The sequence below is a fragment of the Aotus nancymaae genome, unplaced genomic scaffold (assembly GCF_030222135.1).
Source record: "Aotus nancymaae isolate 86718 unplaced genomic scaffold, 86718_ANA_hifiasm-v0.15.2.pri h1tg000064l_1, whole genome shotgun sequence".
Taxonomy (NCBI): domain Eukaryota; kingdom Metazoa; phylum Chordata; class Mammalia; order Primates; family Aotidae; genus Aotus; species Aotus nancymaae.
The window spans coordinates 15,420,327-15,439,484 of record NW_026988479.1 but is presented as its reverse complement, the minus strand read 5'-3'; the positions used below and the strand labels follow the sequence as shown (position 1 = coordinate 15,439,484).

At 36.4% G+C, this 19,158-nt stretch overlaps 1 protein-coding gene across 13 annotated transcripts in view; it reads right to left on the bottom strand.

Annotated features, from left to right (window-relative positions):
- Nucleotides 1-19,158, bottom strand: part of ANKHD1 (ankyrin repeat and KH domain containing 1) — a 138,399-nt gene that overhangs the window by 82,650 nt on the left and 36,591 nt on the right. For 12 of the 13 annotated variants that reach the window (XR_001110185.3, XM_012469354.2, XM_012469531.2 and 9 more), the window contains exons 6-10: nucleotides 16,006-16,239; nucleotides 12,688-12,782; nucleotides 9,392-9,629; nucleotides 8,945-9,136; nucleotides 3,440-3,549 (exon numbers count right to left, since the gene is read on the bottom strand). Coding sequence is in view for 12 of the 13 variants with exons in the window: in XM_012469354.2 (XP_012324777.2) it covers nucleotides 3,440-3,549; nucleotides 8,945-9,136; nucleotides 9,392-9,629; nucleotides 12,688-12,782; nucleotides 16,006-16,239 (869 nt within the window). In the remaining variant the exon portion in view is untranslated. The remainder of the gene's footprint in view (nucleotides 1-3,439; nucleotides 3,550-8,944; nucleotides 9,137-9,391; nucleotides 9,630-12,687; nucleotides 12,783-16,005; nucleotides 16,240-19,158) is intronic. The other variant, XM_012470402.3, reaches the window with a different exon arrangement.

Genomic DNA, 19,158 nt, shown 5'->3' with positions numbered 1-19,158 from the left:
CTCCTTAGTATCTAGGACTACATGACCAGCATTTCCACATTTTATATGAAGAACAGTATTGCTTTTCATAATGAGGAAAAGAAATAGTATTAAAATTAATATATCAGTCCATAGATAGCAAAAACATGGAATAGGCTATATATTTTTAAAATTTAAAATCGGCCAGGCATGGTGGCTCACACCTGTAATCCCAGGGAGGCCGAGGTGGGCGGATCACCTGAGGCCAGGAGTTCAAGACCAGCCTGTCCAACATGATAAAACCCCATCTCTACAAAAAAATACAAAAATGAGCTGGGCATGGTGGTACACACCTGAGGCAGAAGAATTGCTTGAACCCAAAAGGCAGAGGTTGCAGTGAGCCAAGATTGTGCCACTGCACTCCAGCCTGGGTGACAGACTCCGTCTTGGAAAAAAAAAAAAAAAAAACAACTTAAAAACAATAATATAAAATAATTCAAAATAATAAAAAGTAAAAAGTTATACATATAAAGTTATTAAATCTAATAGAATTTATAACAGTGAAAAACAAAAAGCAAAAGTTCCATAATTAATGAATATGGTTCATCAATCTGATGAACTATGATGCAAGAGTTATAAATGTAGACTATATAGTAATATGGTAAAGATTATGATAGAACACATAGTGAAAAAATAGAAAACAACTGTATTATATACTGTGTCTATAATTTTGTGTAAATATGAATATAAAAAGATTGTAAAATAAAAAATAATGTTAGAACAATAGCATTACTTCTGTATTGAATAATTAAGATATGTATTTATCTGAGCCTTTTTTTTTTTGAGATGGAGTTTCACTCTTGTTGCCCAGGCTGGAGTGTAATGGCACAATCTTGGTTCACTGTAACCTCCGCCTCCTGGGCTCAAATGATTCTCCTGCCTCAGCCTCCCAAGTAGCTGGGATTACAGGTACCCGCCACCACGCCTGGCTAATTTTTTTGTATTTTTAGTAGAGACGGCATTTCACAATGTTGGCCAGGCTGGTCTTGAACTCCTGACCTCAAGTGATCCACTCGCCTCTGCCTCCCAAAGTGCTGGGATTACAGGCGTGAGCCACCACGCCCAGCCTGAGCCATATTTTAATCTTACATTTTGAATGTAAGTAAATATGGTAAGTTCAAATAGTTCTATCTGTTCAATTAACGTAGTTTTTCTAAGGAACTAAATAACACTCTATTTCAACTAATTCCAGAAGACGGTAAAAATAAAACATTTAGGCCGGGTGCGGTGGCTCACATCTGTAATCCCAGCACTTTGGGAGGCCGAGGTGGGTGGATCACAAGGTCAAGAGATCAAGACCATCCTGGCCAACATGGTGAAACCGCATCTCTACTAAAATATACAAAAATTAGCTGGGCGTGGTGGCGTGCGCCTGTAGTCCCAGCTACTTGGGAGGCTGAGGCAGGAGAATTGCTTGAACCTAGGAGGCAGAGATTGCAGTGAGCTGAAATTAAGCCACTGCACTCCAGACTGGTATCTGGCAACAGAACAAGACTCTGTCTCAAAAAAAAAAAAAAAAAAAAAAAAAAAAAAAATTAAAAACATAACATTTTTAACTCAGTCATAATCAGTATGGTTTTGTTATACATTAGAGTACATTTACCAGATAGTTCCTCTTTTTTCCTATTTTTTTTTTTTTTAAGACAGGGTTTCACCATGTTGATTAGGCTGGTCTTCAACTCCCGACCTCAGGTGATCCGCCTGCCTTGGCCTCCAAAGTGCTTGGATTACAGGCATGAGCCACTACGCCTGGCCTATTTTTTTTTTTAAGACGGTGTTTTCACTCTTGTTCCCAGGCTGGAGTGCAATGGCGCAATCTAGACTCACTGCAACCTCCACCTCCTGGGTTCAAGTGATTCTCCTGCCTCAGCCTCCCAAGTATCTGGGATTACAGGCATGTGCTATCATACCTGACTAATTTTTCTGTATTTAGTAGAGACAGGGTTTTACCATGTTAGTCAAGCTGGTCTCGAACTGCTGACCTCAGGTAGATCCACCCACCTCGGCCTCCCAAAGTGCTGGGATTACAGGCATGAGCCACTGCACCCAATCCTATTTAATTTTTTAGCAGAACTCGCAACGGGTTAAGAGAGTGACTTTGTTGTAGAAAATACAAGGAAGAAAGAATCCAGATAAGAATTCAGAGGATAAGAGTATTAAATTTTGCTTATATTATCAAAGCTTTTAAGTTCTACTCTATTTCTTTATTTTGAATGAAGAAAGAACTTCAATTCCTAATTTTTATAGATGACCAAAAGCAACTCTAAAAACGGAAAAAGATACAGAAAGAAGTCAAAAGACTAAGATGTACTTAACATATCCTGCTGTCATGATTCTCAGACAAAAAGCATACCTCCCAAAAATTGTAACTGATAGGGCAGGTCCTAATTAATAAGAATGAATGATAGTGTTATCATTACAGTATTTAGTATTATTAGAAATGATAATAAACAGCATAATCATACTGTACATTTATTTTGGTCAATAATTATTTTCCAACAATGTCCTAAGGTATTCAAGTAAATTGGATACCAGATTGGAAATGATTTAAAAGGCAATATTGGAAATGATTTAAAAGGCAATACTTTTCAGAGTTTTTTCTAAATAAGCGAAACCAAGAAATCTAATTCTCTATAACATTTACAGCTATATATGTCACACATAGGTTTTTAAGAAATATGTAAGAGAATTCTGGGAAAAACTCTAGAAAGCAGTTTAAAGTACTCTCACAAAATCAAAGCTAGGCAAATGACACATTTCAGCAAGGGAATATTATTTACAGATAGATTATTACATATATGAACCTCCCATCTAATTTGAAATTTTGAAAAGCTAAAACAGAACACATAAAAAGAATAGAATTTGTAGTAATGTACTAGGGGGATGATTAACAACAGTAGCTTTGTTTTTAAATGTCTAATCAGAGAAACAACAGAAATAACTCAAAGTCATGATAGATGTACTACTTACTCTGATTACTGATTACACATTATATACATTATTGAAATATTGCTCTGTACCCCATTAATATGTTCAATTATCCTGTGTCAATTAAAATAATAAGAAATCACTCAAAATACTTGACTTGTTACTCTATTCTATAAACACATCATTGAATTTATGATATGTCTAACAAAGCGCAGTTTAAAAAGCAGAGGAATGTCAAATGGGGGTGGAGTGAAAGGAAGAAACAGACTAATAATTTTACCTAGGAAAAGAAACATTATGCCCTATTCAACACTAAGTATTTTCAAATACATTTAATACATACAGTAACTAGAACAGGTAGCCGAGCTTTTTTTTTTTAAATTATTGTATACAAAGTATGTAAACTATTGATCTTTACTAGTGTTTTCTAAACATTAAGTATGAATGGATATTAACATTCACGCAAAAATATTTGAAATTTAAAGTATCTTACTAAATCAGCCCCTGCTTGAAGTAAAACATCTGCAACATCCGTATGTCCATTTTCACAAGCATAGGTTAAGGCTGTGTCTCCTGTTGCTGTTGTAGCATGCACATTAGCGCCTAGCAAACAAAAAAGCATACATTTACTTTGTGAACTGTAAAATTCTATTAGATAGTCCAATTTTGCAATCTAGTGAAACTGAAGAATTCAAAAATGAAAATATCAAAATGCATTGAAGTATACTAGTATTCCTTTAAATACGCTTTATAAAAATACTTCGAGCCACACAGAAAATAACTAAACCAAGTAATTTTAAAACACACTAATTTGCCCATACATCACTAGTAAGTATACCCTAAGGAATAAAAGAGCTGCAAAACCAAAAATTATAAGCATTTTTCAGAAATTATATTGGTGGTACGTCTTGTTTGTATTTAGAGATAGTTCTATGGATAGTGCAGTATAAATCAAATAAGCAATTATTTTGTGAGAACAGAAGTTTTGGGCATGGTTAAGAGAAAACACAGATAAAAGATTTTTTTTTTTTTTTTTTGAGACACAGTCTCACTTTGTTACCCAGGCTGGAGTACAGTGGCATGATCTCGGCTCACTGGAACCTCCACCTCCTGGTGAGAAAACACAGATATAAGATATATATATATATATATATATATATATATATTTTTTTTTTTTTTTTTTTGAGACATAGTCTCACTCTGTTGCCCAGGCTGAAGTGCAGTGGCATGATCTCTCAGCTCACTGCAACCTCCGCCTCCTGGGTTCAAGTAATTCTTGTGGCTCAGCCTCTTGAGCAGCTGGGATCACAGGTACATGCCACCACGCCTGGCTAATTTTTGTATTTGTAGTAGAGATGGGGTTTCACCATGTTGGCCAGGCTGGTCTTGAACTCCCAACCTCAGGTGAGATATAAGATTGCTGAACTTAAGTAAAAATCTTGTTCTGTCCAGGTCTGGTGGCTCACACCTGTAATCCTTATACTTTGGGAGGCTGAGGCGGGTGGATCACTTGAGCCCAGGAGTTTGAGATTAACCTGGGTAACATGGTGAAACCCTGTTTCGACCAAAAAAAAAAAAGGCACATGCCTGTTGTCCCAGCCACTTGGGAGGCTGAGGTGGGAGAATCACTTGAGCCCAGTAGGCAGAGATTACAGTGAGCTCAGATCATACCACTGCACTCCAGCCTGGGCAACAGAGCAAGACTCAGTCTCAAAAACAAAACAAAACGAAACCTTCTGGTTCTGAATTAGAAGTACGGAGGTGGTCCCTTAGCATCTGAAGGTGACCAACGAATTCCTGATATATTTAATCTATAAGAAAAATACATATTTCCCAGCCCTGACCAACTACAGCCTAGACACAATGCTAGTAAACTAAGCAGAAATAGCATCTCTAGCTTAGATCATGGTCTCTAAGTACTATTTACTACTAAATGAAATTAGAGTTTCTTAGAAAAATGACTGATCCCAAGGCGGGAGCAGGAACTGTATAAGATGAGCCTGGAAAATCCTTGCCATATCAGGAAGCAAGAAAACTATCAGAGACTACAATGAGGTCATGACAAAAGGATTTAGGTGCTAACCTTATTGATCAAAGATATTCAGACAGTCCCATCTTCTGACGATTTTTGCATCAAAAAGAATAATGACAGCGATGAAGTAAAAGCCATCTTATATATTTAAATCCAAAAGTTCAAAATGATATTCAAATAAAAAACAAAACAACAGGGCCAGACATAGTGGCTCATACTTGTAATCCCAGTGTTTTGGGAGGCCAAAGTGAGAGGACTGCTTGAGGCCAAGACTCAAGATCAGCCTATGCAACAAGCAAGACCCCACCTCTACAAAAAAATAAATAAATAAATTAGCCAGGCACGGTGGTGCATGTCTGTAGTCCCAGCTACCTGGGAGGCTGAGGCAGGAAGATCCCCTGAGTCCAGGAGCCTGAAGTTTCAGTGAGCCACGATCACACCACTGCATTCCAGCCTGGGTAACAGAACAAGAGTCTGTTTCAAAACAAAACTAAACAAAAAAACACTTCACTGATCACCTTTGAAAGATGCTAAGGGGCTGCCTCATCACTTCAGAAACTGGTAGATAAAGGGGAAAAAAAGAGACAAACATTTTTCTTACCATTCCTATATGATAATTTGTACTTAATTTAAGGGCAAATCGTTGAGGGGAAGTTTCTCTTTGTAGATATTCAAGGAAGGTATAAAAAGACGGAATAAAAGAACTTAGAATATCACCTCTTTGTAACCCCTAATGAATTAATGGATCTAAGCAATGCTCATCAATGGCTAATAATATCACAAAAAGAGAGACAACTATATGCTTATTACCTCCTGAAGAAAGTATACAAATACTACCTATGAAGTAGTCCCATTAAAAAACAAAAAAGTCAAACCTGAATACAATCAAGATTCTAGATCTAACTACTAATTTATAGAAAATCCAAAGGATAGAAAAACAAGTTAAACAAAATCATGGGGATATCATCAGCAAAATCCATACTCTGAGAAGCCTAAAGGACAAACATTCCATTTCTTCAACCAAAAATTCCAAGAAAAAAGATAAGAAAAATGAAATGTAGCCCATCGATTAAGAGACTTAAGAGACATAATGATTAATAGTGATTGTATGAATCTTATTTGAATCCTAATTCAAACAAGTCACTAAATACACACATACAGATTTATAAAACTATCAGAGAAATATGAAAATGGCTTGGATATTTGCTAAGGAACTCATTAAAATTTTTTAGGTAGGAAAATTGTATTGTGGTTATTTTTTAAATTATCTTTTAAATACTGAATATTAACATTTTTATAAAAGAATACTTTTAATCATTAATTTTTAATTTTTAAAAATAAAAAGTTAAAAATGTTTCTTTAAGTAAAAATAATTTTATAAGAATGGGAATGTGGAGAAGTACAGATGAAATAAGATTGGCCATGAATTTAGGACTCGAATACTACATTCTCTATATGTTTGAAAAAATGCCATAACAAAAAGATTGTTAAATTTGTTTTAATTTTATAGCCCTTATATGAGTTTTCTTTAGTGCCACACTATAAGAAGAGCTTCATGTAAATAAATCACACTTAAAACTGGGGAGAAAAAAACACCTTTAGGTAGTGATCACATAAAAGTGATTCTCAAACCCTGGGATAGTTCTTCGAGCTATCTACTTCAAATAAGCAAAAGGAGATAAATCAATGGTAATGCGGTAGAAAAAACAATGTCAAGAGTTCTAAGTTTCAATGCTGGCTCTGTCCCTATTAGCTTGGTTACCTTAAAGGGTGTTAGTTATATAACATCACTGTGCATCAGTTCCCTCATCTATAAGAATGCATTTAATATTACTCACTACACAGGAACCAGTGGCAATTAATAAAGATAACACAAAAGCTAAGCAAAATGTCTGTATTCAAGAATTTCTTAATAAACATTTATTCCTTCTTTTAAAAACATGTTACAATAGCATGACTTTAGCTTAAGAGAGGGATGAGGGAAGAATGGACAAAGATAACCACTAGCAGAGAAAGACACTTGAATAGGACACAGTCACTAAAAATGATAGGGGCAAAATGACTGAATATATATAATTTGGTACCTTTAACTAGAGTGACTAGCAGTATTTGATTCAGGAAAGAAGTTAGCTTTTATGATTGGTTTGTCCAAATCATAATCATCCAAACCATTCACAATCTGCTTTAAGGCCAGGAGTGGTAGTTCACACCTGTAACCCTAGCACTTTGACAGGCTGAGGCAGAAGAACTGCTCGAGCCCAGGAGTTTGAGACCAGCCTTGGCAACATGGCGAAACCCTGTCTCTACAAAAAATATAAAACTTAGCCAGGCATGCTGGTACACGCCTATGGTCCTAGCTACTTGGGAGGCTGAGGCGGAAGGATCACTTGAGCCCAGGAGGCTAAGGTTGCAGTGGAACATATTCACACCACTATACTCCAGCCTGGGTGACAAAGCACAACCCTGTCATAAAAAAAAAAAAAGAAAGAAAGAAATCTGATTTAACAAATTATTTCAATAATAATTCAAAGAAAAAACTGAGGTTGAGCTATATTAAAATTAATGTTAACAATGAAAGCCCAAAAGGATAAAATTTTGCTAAATATTTTATTTTCTTTTACATATTAACTTTTCTATATATTAATTTTTAAACAATGTATCAGACCTAGAAGAAAAGAAAAATCCTACTATTACTTTCAAAGAATATATTTACATCTGTTGGGACTAATTTTTTTTTTTAATATGTTCTATAAAACTACAAATATTCTTTTTTTGTTTTTTTTTTGAGATGGAGTTTTGGTTTTGTTGCCCAGGCTGGAATGCAATGGCACGATCTCGGCTCACTGTAAACTCTGCCTCCCAGGTTCAAGCAATTCTCCTGGCTCAGCCTCCCAAGTAGCTGGGACTACAGGCACCTGCCACCACGCCCGGCTAATTCCTTTTGTATTTTTAGTAGAGACGGGGTTTCACTATGTTGGCCAGGCTGGTCTTGAACTCCTGACCCCATGATCTGCCCGCCTTGGCCTCCCAAAGTGCTGGCATTACAGGCGTGAGCCACCATGCCCAGCCAAAACTATAAATATTCTATGTAAAAGTACTTACTGTTTACCACAGCTTAACAATTAATAAGGCAAAAATATTTTTAAAATTAGTACTCTGCAAAAAAAATTAATTCCCTCTTTTTTCAGATGACTTAAAAATGTCAAGAAATGAACAGACTTAAAGGTACCAAATTATACCCTCAATAATATCATTATCCCCACCTCCTCTTATTGAGAGACTAGGAGAAACTAACATCTCCCTTCCACAAGCCACAAACAATTAAATGGAGAAAGAAGGTGAACAAAATGTCTTATGGTCACTATGTAAACGTTAGTAACAGTACGAAATCTTTTTAAAAATGAGTTTTAAAGACTAATGAGTGTAAGACCAGTTAAATTATTGAGCTGTCTTTCAACTCTTATAGAAATGAAACAGTTAACAGTTAATCGTTAAAGTTAAGAAAGCAATGTAAGTCTTTTTCTAAAAGGCATTTTAAATTTTTAAATTTTTATGTTTTATTTTTAACTGACAAATAATAATTGCATATATTGATGGGGTACAATGTGATGTTATGATATATGTATATGTTGTGTAATGATTAGATCAAGCTAACAAACATTCATCACCTCACATATTTATTTGTGGTGAGAACATTTAAATCTACTCTTTCAGCAATTTTGAGATATACATTATTGTCAACTATAGTGACCTTACTATGCAATATATCATTAAAACTTACTCCACCTATCTAAGTGAAACTCTGTACCCTTTGATCAACGATTCCCCTTTCCTTGTGTATCCTCCTCCCACCCTCATTCCCACACTCTAGTAACCTATGAGCACAACGTTTTTAGATTCCACATATAAGTAAACTATTATTTGTATTTGTCTTTCTGAGCAATAAGGCATTTTAAAGCCACATACCAGAAGCCAGCAAATATTTAACCAACTCCAGGTGTCCCTCCTGAGATGCCTCCATCAGAGGTGTCGAGCAGCCAAGTTCTATATCAGCTCCTGCCTTAATCAGGAAGTCTGCAACTTCAGAAAATCCTCCACAGCAAGCCAAAGTAAGAGCAGTTTCTTGAGTTTCTTCTGTCTGGGCATTTATATTTGCTCCTAGGAAAGTATAAAAATAGATAAAGCTAGTTGCAAGAGACTTATAATAAAGATACTATTTTTCTGAATTGCAATAATCATCTCTGTCTTCTCTACTTCTATGGCCCTGCAGAGTGTTCAGAAATTATCATCAATGCAAAATACACACACACACACACACACATATATATGCACTAGTTGCAGTAAACTAAACCAGTACTAACATGAAACATCTAAAGAAAACTGACTTTTTCAAAAGAAAGAAAACTGCTTTACCTTGTGCTAAGAGCAGTGCCACCATCTCTTCGTGTCCTTCCCGAGCAGCTTCCATCAAGGGAGTGTATCCTTCATCATTAACTTCTTCAAGATTTGCTCCCCTTTCAATAAGTAGAGCTGCCAGTTCAACATGTCCTCCACAGGCAGCTAGCGTCAATGGAGATTCAAATGAATCTGCAGGCATGTTCACTTGAGCACCACTATCCAAAAGCAAACGTGCCACCTCTACATGTCCATCCTGCAGATTTTCAGATGTAAAGCAAGGAGAGAAATTTTTTGTTTAGAGATTTTTTAAGTGGGAGAGAAGAAAGCAAGAGATTGGAAAACAATAGGAAGAAAAAAGACAAGATTAGAAGATTTAGCACAGACAGCATATATATTATCATGCTCATCTGAGCCTTATCAAAAGATCATCAATATTGTTTTAAAATATTTTTAAAATTATTTTAACCAACTTTCGAGCAAGCCCAAAATTCTCCAAAAGAATGAGACTTGGTGACATTAACAGTCACAAATCCAAATAATTTTAAATTTCCATATTTTTTGAAGTTCAAAAAACTGAAATCTATAGTCATCAGGACCTCAAAATAATCAGGTTATACTACTGCCAGGACAACTATAGCCATATACTCAAATTCAGGTTTCATATTCAAATGCAGAAACTGTATGAGATCTATTTCAGAAACAAAGGCATGGCAAAAAATAACACAACAAATTATGTGAAGTCATTACCACTTGGGATTATGTCACCAACATAAACATCTCTGGATTGACACTATCCTATATTTTTCCTAATCACAATGCCTTGTTGCAATGAGGTAAAGACATAAAAATAAAGATTCATTTGGAAAAAACTTTTACCATAGGCTATCTGCATAGATAGTAAGGCAATTAACAATAAAATATTCTCATGGTGGGTATCAATTCTACTTACCACCATAAATATCCTTCTTTAATTTCAAATTCTTAATGTCAAGATTTATGTAGGTCTTAATGCTTGTTGTGGCACATAAGGTCAGAGGCTATGTTGTACTATATTTCAAAAATGACCAAAATGTTGCTAAGGAAAAATAAATACTGAGTAGAAAAATAAGGTTCAGTAGTTCTTTTATTAAAGAAATAAGGCTGGGCATGGTGGCTCACACCTGTAACCCCACCACTTTGGGAAACAGAGGCAGGCAGATAGCTTGAGCCCAGATGTTCGAGGCCACCCTGGGCAACAGGGTGTAACCATGTTTCTACAAAAAATACAAAAATTAGTTAAGCTAATGGTGTGCACCTGTAGCCACAGCTACTTGGGAGGCTGAGGCAGGAGAACTGTTTGAGCACAGGAGGCAGAGGTTGCAGTGAGCCAAGATCACGCCACTGTACTGCAGCCTGAGTGACAGAGACCCTGTCTCAAAACCAAAAAAGAATTAAATAAAGAAACCTTAATTGTTAAATTTCAATATCCATCAAGACTTTTATTATACTTAACTAAATGACTAGCCCAGCTTTAATCACCTTTGATATAATGCCAAAAACAGATGACTTCACATTAAAATTTTAGTTTTACTAATACTTCAAATACATGTAAAATAAAATATTTTAACCAAATTACTGTACTGAGTTATTTGGTAGTTGAAATGTATTTCTAATTGAAAAGAAAACAAGGATTTTTAAGTGTCTACAGATCACGGAATTGCTTTTGTGCCTGTCTCCTCTAGGCTCTCAACAAATTGTTTTACTTGAATTTACTTGAATTCTTTTTTTATTTAAAGAAAGAGTCTTGCTCTGTCACCCAGGCTGGAGTACAGTGGTGTGATCTCAGCTCACTGCAATCTCCACCTCCCAGATTCAAGTGATTCTCGTGTCTCAGCCTCCCAAGTAGCTGAGATTACAGGTGCACACCACCATGCCTGGCTAAGTTTTGTATTTTTAGTAGAGATGGGGTTTCACCATGTTGGCCAGGCTAGTCTTGAACTCCTGGCCTAAAGTGATCCACCCGCCTCAGCCTCTCAAAGTGCTAGGATTACAGGCATGAGCCACCACACGAAGCTGAAGTTTGAAGATTTTTTTTTATAGATTCTGCTAACATATCTTCGGTACGTATACTAAGAGAGGAATTGTTAAAAAAAAAAAAAAAGTAAATAAATAAATACAACTCTTTTCTTAAAGCCTAGGCAACATAGTGAGATATCATCTCTACAAAAAACGTAAAAGCTGGGCATGGTGACATGTCCCTCTAGTCTCAGGTACTTGGGAAGCTGAGGTGAGAGGACTGCTTGAGTACAGGGGGTACAGGCTGTAGTGAGCCATGACAGTGCCACTGCACTCTAGCCTGGGCAACAGAGTGAGAGTCTGTCTTCAAAAGAGAGAGAGAGAGACAGAGAGAGAGAGATCAACAGAAAAACCACCCAATCAACCGACAGAATCATATGAGATATAAGATAGTGTGAGATATACGTGGGAGGTTTGGGAAGCTGAGGCACGAAAATCACTTGAATCTACTTGGGAGGCTTAGGCACAAGAATCACTTGAACCTAGGAGGCAGAGGTTGCAGTGAGCTAAGGTCATACCACTGCACTCCAGCCTGGGCAACAGAGCAAGATTCTGTCTCAAAAAAAAAATAGCGATAATACGTGGCTGCTGCATTAAGCCACTATGTTTTGAGTGATTTGTTACACAGCAATAGTCAACAAAATAGAAATTAACATATGTAATGATGAGCTTATTTAATCACATCTGAAAAACGTATCTGTATTTCCAGGTAATTTTCTTGCCATTAAATCTGTCTTAAATATTTATCAGAATGCGTTGAGTTTCTCTGTATTTGCACTCTCTTTTAGATGCATATATGCATAATATATATGTGTTGACAGAAGTAGAAAAAGGATTTCTGGATTGACAGCACTAAAGGTGATTATTATTCTCTGTGACACACAAGGTTTGTATTAAAAATATTCTAGATTATCCCTAAAAAAAAAAACCAGTTAAATGTTTCATAGGCTATCCATATAATTTGAGTCAATATATTTTGAAGTTAATTTGCTATATATGATTTTAATATGAAACTGTAAAAACACTAGAACTATGTCTACTACCTGCAAAATTAAAGTTTTATTAATAACAACCCTAAGGCCAAATACTTTACTGTTCTCTTCCAAAAGCAGAGGCATTCAAGCATTAACTGTGTTTAATTTAGCATCAAGTTAAGAAATTATACAAACCCAACACCAATTAATAACTCTCAAAGGCTTAAACACATATGAACTTTTCTTCCAATAAAATCTCAAGTGAGTGTAATTTAAAATTACCATGCAGGCCTCCATTAAGGCAGTGTGCATCTCATCTGTTTTGTGCTCTTGATCTGCACCAGCTTCAAGTAGAAAGCGAACCATATCCAAATGGCCTTGAAAAGAGGAATAGAAATTTTAAAATAATTGACTATCAGTTTAATACTTAAGTATCGAAGCATGGATTCTTTTTCTTCAGATGTCTATCCAAGAATTTGACAACTTATTTTGCATTCAATAAATGAATCAGTTAACAGTTTTACAAAGCCCATTCAAAGCAATATATAGGCTTTTTTCAAGGTCTTATTATCTAAGCTTTAAAGACTACATTAGTCTAAGGCACATAATTCAAGGTAAGTAAAGCAATAATGCTTTTACCTTGGTTGAATATACATAATTATTTAGCTAATGAAAACACTGAGATCAACAGAAAGCCAAGTAAAGTATCTTTGGATCATATATTCCAGAAAAACAGCTTTAAAGTAACCATAAACCCACTGTGGCAATAAGCAGGCACAGAAAACTCCATTTAAAATAATTTCAATCTTCTTGATACAGTCAATAAGTAAAAAGCCTTGATGGTCAATAAGAAAAAGACAAACCCTCCAGTAGAATAACGGGTGAAGGATATGAAATGATAATTCAAGAAAGAAATGCAAGTGAATATTAAACTGATGAAAACGACCTTCCTATTAAAGAAATGCAAATTAAAATAAGACACCATTTTTTTTTTACTATCAAAATGGCAAATATTAAAAAGAATGATAATACCCAGTGTTGGTAGGGGTGTAGGGTGGGGTAAAGGGCACTCTCAAACATTGCTGGTGGGAGTATAACTTGGTTGAACCTTTCTAGAAGGCAATTTGGCAATATGTATTAAAAGCCTTAAAAATGTCCATACCCTTTGACCCAGCAATTCCACTTCCAGGAATTTATCCTAAGGAAATAATCAGAGATTAGGCAAAAATGTCTGCACAAGGATGTTATCACAGTGTTTTAAATAATACTGAAAACCTGGAAACAATTCAAGTGTCCAACAATAGGCAATTATGTGCATCTACCTGATGTATTTGGCAGAGACTGCTAGTTCCCTACCCAGTATCCATTCTTTTATTCTTTCTCTTTTATAAAGACGGGGTCTCTATTAACCAGGCTATAGTGCAGTGGCATGATCATAGCTGACTGCAGCCTCGAACTCCAAGACTCAAGGGATCCTCCCACCTCAGCCACCCGAGTAGCTAGGACTGATCTAGGCCTCAAGAGACCCTCCTGCCTCAGCCTCCCAAAGTGCTGTGATTATAGGTGTGAGCTACTGCACCCAGCATTCTCTTATTGTTTTTAAATAACAGAACTCCAATTTCATCTGGGCAACTTACCTGACTAGAAGACTGTATTTCTCTGCCCCTCTTGCAGCTATGTGTAGCCAATGAGATTTAAGTGGTAGTTATAAGGCTGCACACCTAGGAAGACTCTTTAAAGGAAGCTTGCTAAATTGAGAGGCACTCCTTATTTTGCCCTTAACATCTTTATCATTCCTAGAATGTGAACTGCTGGGGTCCTAGCTATCATCTTGGTTTATAGGTTTATTGTAACCTTGAGGATACAAACCACATTATAGGATAGTAGAGAAAAAAAACAGAATTATGAGCTCTTGATGACAATGGAACTGCCATACTAGCGCTAAACAGCTTACCCTTCTAATTCTCTTTTGTTCAAATCATTATTAATTTAGAATCTGTGATATATGCAACCAATTTTAATCCTAAATGAAATAGTAAAATAGTACATGATCATCAAAAGTTACAGTGTACAAATATTTATTCAGGCCAGGCATGGTGGCTTATACCTATAATCCTAACAGTTTGGGAGTCTGGGGTAGAAAGATTGCTTGAGGCCTGGAGGTTCAGACCAGCCTGGGCAATAGAGTGAGACTTCCATCTCTACAAAAAAATAAAAATAAAATTAGCTGGGTATGGTGACATGAGCCTGTAATCCTAGTTATTCAGGAGGCTGAGGCAGGAGGATCACTTGAACCCAGGAGTTTGAGGCTACAGTGAACTCTGACAGTGCCACTGCACTCCATCCTGGGCAACAGAGCAAAACCCTATCTCTAAAAATAATAAAAAAAAATAGGCCAGCTGCAATGGCTCATGCCTATAATCCCAGCACTTTGGGAGACCGAGGTGGATGAATCACCTGCAGTCGGGAGTTCAAGATCAGCCTGACCAATATGATGAAACCCTGTCTCTACTAAAAAAACAAAAATTAGCCGAGCGTGGTGGCATGCGCCCGTAATCCCAGCTACTCGGGAGGCTGAGACAGGAGAATTGCCTGAACCCAGGAGGCAGAGGTTGCAGTGAGTTGAGATCATGCCATTGTACTCCAGCCCGGGCAATAAGCACGAAACTCCGTCTCAAAAAAATAAAAATAAAAAATAAAGACTATTTATTGAGATGAAAAATGTCTATGATATACTGCTAAATAAAAGAAGTAGACTATAAAACTGTTGTATAACTTTTGTTTAAAATATATATGTTTGCATATAAACATACTTAAAAACACACCAGAAATATGTACACTAAAATATTGTTTACATGCTTCTTTATCTTTAGATGGTAGCATTACACGTCATTTTAAAATTTCTTTTCTTTAGCTGGGTGTGGTGATGCATGCCTGTAATCCCAGCTCTTTGGAAGGCTGAAGCAGAAGGATCATTTGAGGTCAGGAATTCAAGACCAACCTGGTCAACATAGTGAACAGCTTTAAAGTAACCATAAACTAAAACACAAAAATTAGCTAGGCATGGTGGCGCATGCCTGTAGTCCCAGTTACCTGGGAGGCCAAGGCACGAGAATTACATGAGCCCAGGAGGCAGAGGTTGCAGTGAGCTGAGATTGCACCATTGCACTCCAGCCTGAATGGCAGAGTGACACTCTGTCTCAAATAAAAGAAAAAAGAAAAAAAGAAAAGTTTCTTTTCTTTGTGTTATTCTGTTTTTCAGGTTTTCAGTATTGTGTGTATTACTTTGGCATGTACTATTTTTTAAATAAACACTGGAAAAAGCATATAAAACAAAACATTAAATAACGGAAACCTTCTAAATCTATGCTAAGTGTTTGGGTTAACTTCACAGTTAACCCAGTAACTATGAATTAAAATAATAAACATACACTGGAAAACTATATTATAGGCAATATAGGCTAAAACAGACTTTCTATATAATCTCTTTTAAACTAGGCAATTTTATAGTACAGGGAAAACATAAGCAATATAAAGTTAACTCAAATATTCAAAGTGGTTATGAAAAACATTATAAATATTCATACATATGTTAAGTACCTTTATAGCATGCAAGCGTAAGAGCACTTTCTTTGAATTCATTAGAATGGGTGTTGATGCCTGCGCCATGATCTAAAAGAACTCTTGCAACTTCCACATGACCTGCACTGGCTGCTTCCATTAAGGGAGTATGTCCATTTTCATTATGATCTTCTATATTTGCACCTTCATTAAGGAGCACTTTAACAATGTCAACAAATCCTCCAGCACAGGCGTAAGTTAGTGCAGTGTTTCCTAAAAAGAACAAAGAGAAATATAATACATAAGCAGAATACATATTAAAAAAATAAAAGATTAAAAAAGAACATTATAAAAAGAAATAAAATCAGAACAGATACAATTATGATTATACTAATGCGCTAGGTATGCCTCTTCAATTCCCTTACACAAATCACTACAACTACTATCTCAACTTTTTCTCATTATCATTGGTTAGAAGCATCACCTTAATTTTCTTTTTCTTTTTTTTTGTTTCACCTTGTTGGTCAGGGTGGTTTCAAACTCCTGACCTCAGGTGATCCACCCACCTCGGCCTCCCAAAGTGCTGGATTTCAGGCGCCCACCACCAGGCCTGGCTAATTTTTGTATTTTTAATAGAGAAGGGTTTTCACCATGTTGGCCAGGCTGGTCTCAAACTCCTGACTTCAGGTGTTCCACCTGCCTCAAGCTCCCAAAGTGCTGTGATTACAGGCATGAGCCACCTCAACCAGTCAATTTTCTTACTAATTAAAAGATTTTCTGACCAGGTGCGATGGCTCACAACTGTAATCCCAGCACTTTAGGAGGCCAAGGTGGGAGGACTGCTTGATCCCCAGGAGTTTGAGACCAGTCTGGGCAACACAATATCTCTACTAAAAAGAACTGAGCCAGGCATGGTGGCATACACCTGTAGTCCCAGCTACTCTGGAGGCAGGAGATGGGAGGATCACTAGAGCCCAGGAGTTTAAGGCCGCAGTGAGCTACGATCACATTACTGCACTCTTATCTGGGAAACAGAGCAAGACCTTGTCTCCAAAAAAAAAAAGACTTTCAGGGAAGCCCAATACAAAAGACTATATACTATAAAGGTTTGGACAACGAAAAATATCCAGAAAAGCAAATCTATAGAGGCAGAAAGTAGATTAGTAGCTGTCTTGAGACTGAGGTGATGGAAATATTCTATAATTATATTGTACTGACAATTGTACAACTATAAATGTACTAAAAATCATTATTGTATATTTAAGTGAATTTTACTGTGCATGAATTATGTCAATAAAACTGGAATTGTTTGTTTTTTTAAAAAGCAGCAGTAGCTACATTTGGATTGGGCCTCAAAAGTTAAGTAGGATTCCTAAAGGCAGAAAAGGATATCTGGCATCAAACAAAATGCATTAAGTAAAAGTAGGTGACCAGAATAGCGACCACATCCCCTCACAGAGCTGCAATATAGAGCTGTGGTTTATCAGCCCTGGTCTCTCCTGATACTGACTGCTTTGGAGTACAGAAGGAAGACTCCTGGGAACCTATATTTTTAATAAGCTCTCAAGTGATTCTGACATGCAGGCAGTAGGTGCAGCTTACTGAACAAAGTGATGAATGAATTAATTAAAATATGAACTTGACTAGAAATTACTGGTGAGAAGATGACCCAATTTCCTTCTGGAAACTTCTGTTTTCCCAATGAAGTATGAGTTAAGGCAATCAGTGGAAGTGGCAGTGATTTCTGTGCCACAGAGATTATGGAAGTAATTTTTTATTCTTCCTACTTCTCTGCATTTCTCAAATGTTCTTTCAATGAGCATATATTATTTTCATAATCAGACAAAAAAATTAAGTAAATCAATCTGGTGGTTCACCAACATGCTCTAAAATTAACTGTTTTCTTTTATGCAAATGTAAGAGATATTTTCTATATTTAATTAATACAGAAAGAACCACTTTCAAGGTTTCCAACTATAGTATGTACAAAGCTGCTCAGTTCAAATAAATGATGGGCGAGGGATCTAGGTTGCATGCTCCTTATGAGACAACTGCCTATCTGAGGTGAAATAGTTTCATTCCAAAAACATCCCCCCCACACTTATGTGTGGAAAAATTGTCTTCCAATTGTCCTTGATGTCAAAAAGGTTGAGGACTGTTGCTATACAAGAATACCTTGGCAAGGCTTGGTGACTCACATCTGTAATCCCAGCACTGAGGCCGAGGCAGGCAGATCACCTGAGATCAGGAGTTCAAGACCAGCCTGGCCAACATGGTGAAACCCTATCTCTACTAAAAAAGTTACAAAAAATTAGCCAGGTGTGATGGTATGCACCTATAATCCCAGCTACTTGGGAAGCTGAGGCAGGAGAATCTCTTGAACCTGGGAGGCAAAGGTTACAGTGAGCAGAGATAGCGCCACTGCAATCGAGCCTGGGTGACAGAGCAAGACTCCATCTCAAAAAAAAAAAAAAAAAAATTTATCTTAATTAGTAAATGTATTCAGCACACTCAACATGTAAAAGCCTATAGGGTAAACACTCAGGTTTATCTATAATCTAAAGTGTTTTGTATTGAAGATAAAGAATTATAAGAAACACAGTTTATAATTTTGCCTCCATATATATTATTTACATAAGGCATGTAATATGTTGTTATAAGACGCATATATAGTAAAACAGTTACTACAGTAGAACAAATTAACATATTCTTCTCACATAGTTATCCAATTTTGCCCCCTGTGGCAAGAGCAGCATAATCTACTCATTTAGCAAAAATCCTGAATATAATACACTATTATTAATTATAGTCCTCATGTTGTACATCAGATTTTTTGACTTATTCATTCCATATATTCACTACTCTGTATCCTTTGACCTATTTCTTCCATTTCTTCTCCCCACTCCTGACCTGGTAACCAATGTCTTATCTCTATATATTCGACCCTTTTTGTACATTTTCAATATTCCACATGTAAGTGAGATCATGCATATATACATCCACAAGACTGTCGGGGGGAAAAAAGTGAAATCATGCAATACTTTTCTTTCTGTGTCTGGCTTATTTCAGTAGCATAATGTCCTTCAGGTCCATCCATGTTGTTGCTAATGGCAGGATCTCTCCCTTCAAGTCTGAATAATGTTCATTATGTTTATACCACAAAAACTCAATCTTGACTAAAGAGAATCTAAG